The following is a 3,444-nucleotide window of genomic DNA, read 5'->3' as shown; positions in this document are numbered from 1 at the left end:
GAGATGATTCTAATCACGAAACAGAAGGCAAAAGAAAAGAGGTCGGAGGTGCCACCGGGGCACACAATCATACGCAAGAATCTCAAGTCATCAATTGTGTCGCTCCAGATGATTTTGCAGACCGCCCACGAAATTATGCTGGTATGAAGACATGCCAATCATTTTTCGCTTGTGGGTGTGCCTATATAGTGGATGCCTTGCTCACGATTACAATTTCAGGTCATGGTGCTTCTCCGATTTTGAGGCGAGATGATTCTAATGTGGATATAGAAGGCAAAATAGAAGAGGTTGGAGGAGCTACCGAGGCACACAATGAGAAGATCCAAGAATCTCAAGTCGTCAACGTTATTGTTCAAGATGGTTTTGCAAGAGGCCAACGCGGCCATGATAATCCGCTAAATGATGTTACAGACGACTCACCAAGACATAGTTTCTCAGAGCAGATGAATGGTAGAAGACTATTACGTGAAAGGAAGCGCGCACCACTAGTAGTGGGGAACACTGAGATTAGAAGCAGACACGAAGGACGTGTGCATGATGGCACTCCGAGGACTCATCCGAGAGGCCCACTTAATGTGAAGAGAAAGGGCAAGAGTGCAGAGATTGTCAAGATCAATGTGACATTGGTAGATGATGCAGGGGTGATTGACGTGATACGCTCGGCATCCAAGTGTGGAGAGCATGTTGCGACCAATCAAATTGAAGATAAGGATGGTGTGGGCCTTAATACTAATAGGGTAATTATACAAGCATTGATGGCTCCAGACAGATGCCCTTGGACGCAACGAAAGAAATCTATTGCCAGTGTTCCTAAATCGCTTGGTCCTAGGAAAAATGTGAAGAAAAAGGTTGCTACTCCAAGGAAAGAATTGCACTCCAAAGTTACCCCTTCTACACCGGCTAGGCGCAAGGCAAGAGAGGGCGGAGAAGATTCCTCCTCAAAAGATGATGAGAAATCTTTGGCACGACTTGCGCATGAAAGAAATAATAAATCATGCGTCAACATCTCTCGATGTCCTCCTTCCGACGAGGTGAGTGTTCATAAGATTGATGAGAGAAGTCGATTGAGCGATCCAAAGGATGTACCACTTGTAGCGGGGGTTGTTGATGTAAAAACCAAATGTGAAGGAAGCTTGCAAGAAGGTACTCCGAGGAACCATGTGAGAGCTCTTGTTAATGTGAAGACAAAGGGCAAGAAACCAGATAATGTCAAGGTGAATGTGACATTGTTAGATGATAGGCGGGTCTTTGAAGATGACAAGACGAGAAACCAAATTTCAAGAACTCGGAGAGGAGTGGCGCGCTCCTCAAATATTAAAAACGTGAAGAAAGGCATGTTTGCTCATAAGCGCGATGGCATCGACAAGGACTCTGGGAATAAGTTCACAAAGGAGTCTAAGTGTGGGGATCATCTTCAGACTGATCAAATTAAAGAAAATGATAATGTCGGCCTTGTTACCAACAAGATGACTGTATTAGCATTGATGGCTCCTGACAAATGCCTGTGGACAGAAGGGAAGAGGTCTATTGTTGGTGTTTCTCAGTCTCTCACTTGTAGGAATAATAACTCTCTTACCGTTCATGAAGGCCTTTGTTTGTCTGACATATCTCAAGGAAAAGAGAGCATTCCCATATGTGTGATCAACACAATTGATGGCGTGCTGCCAACGCCATTTAAGTACATCACCAAAGTCATATATCCGCCCTCATATGCAAAAGCACCTTCAATAGGCTGTGACTGCACTAATGGTTGCTCGGACTCTAGTGAATGTGCTTGTGCTGTGAAAAATGGAGGGGAGATCCCATTCAATTTGAATAGCGCAATTGTTTATACAAAGCCTCTCATATATGAGTGTGGCCCATCATGCAGGTAGGGTGTTCAGTAACTTACAAAACACAATAGCATAACCTAGCTAGGCAAGAATAACCCATTAATATTTTATTTTTAATGTTTGACAACATGTTCTTATTGCCAGCCCAATGTTATACTAGTTCTGGCATGGTAAGTTTAGATTGGTAAATCCAGATGGCAGTGAAATGTGGGAAACTGTCTCGTACAGCCGAAGCCTGCTTACCTGGAAGTTGGTTTTGACAAAAAGTTATTTGTTCACATTAGACAATTTAGGTTAAACTGAAATGGTGAGCTAACCAAATTGTCAAAACTGCATGCAGGTGCCCACCAACATGCCACAATAGGGCGAGCCAGCACGGCCCCAAAGTTCCACTGGAAATATTCAAGACTGGGAAGACAGGTTGGGGTGTAAGATCCCTCAGTTTTATCCCTTCAGGTAGTTTCGTATGTGAGTATGTAGGTGAGGTATTGCAAGAGACAGAAGCTGAGAGGACAGAAAATGATGAGTACCTTTTTGATATTGGTCGTGACGATGACGATGACGATGACGATGACGATGACGATGATGACGATGAAGAAAAAGATTCACAATCTTCTAAATCCGAGATGACAGCGGAGGGCTTGGGCTATACAATAGATGCTGCAAAGTGTGGTAATGTTGGAAGATTCATCAACCATAGCTGCACTCCAAACATGCATGCACAGGATGTTCTCTGGGACCATGATGATAAGAGGATGCCGCATGTTATGCTTTTCGCCGAAAAGAATATCCGTCCGCTACAAGAGCTTACTTACGATTATAATTATAACATAGGTAATGTGCGCAAGAATGGCAAGGTGAAGGAGAAGAAATGCTTCTGTGGTTCGTCGAAGTGCCGCCTCAGGCTTTACTAAGGTATTGGTGACTGATGATGGTAATGTTCATATTTCGGCGGAATGCAGTCCTGTCAGCGCAGTGCTCCTTGGTCTTACTCTCCCGGTCACCTTGCAATTGTCGATGGCTTGTGATGTTTTTTTCTTGCTACCCTAGCGTTGAATTAGTACTGCTTTTTAAAGAGCTGCATTAGCTCATTCTGCTGTTAGCTTTATGTTCAGAACCGAACCTGTACTGGGTACATGAGTTCTGGCTGTAGCTTTTCTCTGTCACAAATTTTACATAATCAAGCATTGTTGCTGTCCTTTTAAGCATTATTCCAGACACTGCGCAAGCAGGAGCTAAGTGCACTGGGCTGCCCTTTTAAGCATTCTTGCTGTGCTGCCTTTCTTTCCAAATAGATAGATTCCCAGTTCTGAATCCGACACTTAAATTGGACAATCCCAGTTCTATTGTCAGTTTTGAAACAAAAAGAAGTATTTACTTGACAGTCTCATAACAGCACCCAAACGAATCCCCATCCTTGGTAAAATACTGCTTTGATCTTCCAGGGCAGCATGGATGGTCAGTACACCATTTATCAGCGCACGCTCAGCGAGCCATAGTAGTATCTCATTTGTTCATCTGAACTGGTTGTGAGAAGCCTGCATAAATTCTTTAGCACGCTGAGATGAAATGTCAGTTTTATGGTCATGAAGAAGTAAATCACATTTTTTTT

General features: G+C 43.4%; 1 protein-coding gene across 2 annotated transcripts in view; it reads left to right on the top strand.

Annotated features, from left to right (window-relative positions):
• Nucleotides 1-3,043, top strand: part of LOC119301344 — a 4,783-nt gene extending 1,740 nt beyond the window's left edge. The window contains exons 6-8 of one of the 2 annotated variants that reach the window (XM_037578298.1): nucleotides 1-141; nucleotides 220-1,870; nucleotides 2,173-3,043. In XM_037578298.1, coding sequence (XP_037434195.1) covers nucleotides 1-141; nucleotides 220-1,870; nucleotides 2,173-2,746 — 2,366 coding nt within the window. In that variant the 3' untranslated portion in view covers nucleotides 2,747-3,043. The remainder of the gene's footprint in view (nucleotides 142-219; nucleotides 1,871-2,172) is intronic. The other variant, XM_037578297.1, reaches the window with a different exon arrangement.
• Nucleotides 3,044-3,444: the final 401 nt, after the last annotated feature.

The sequence above is a fragment of the Triticum dicoccoides genome, chromosome 5A (assembly GCF_002162155.2).
Source record: "Triticum dicoccoides isolate Atlit2015 ecotype Zavitan chromosome 5A, WEW_v2.0, whole genome shotgun sequence".
In the NCBI taxonomy this organism is placed as follows: Eukaryota; Viridiplantae; Streptophyta; class Magnoliopsida; order Poales; family Poaceae; genus Triticum; species Triticum dicoccoides.
Note: the sequence above shows the minus strand (reverse complement) of the source record. Positions and strands in the feature narration are given on the sequence as shown.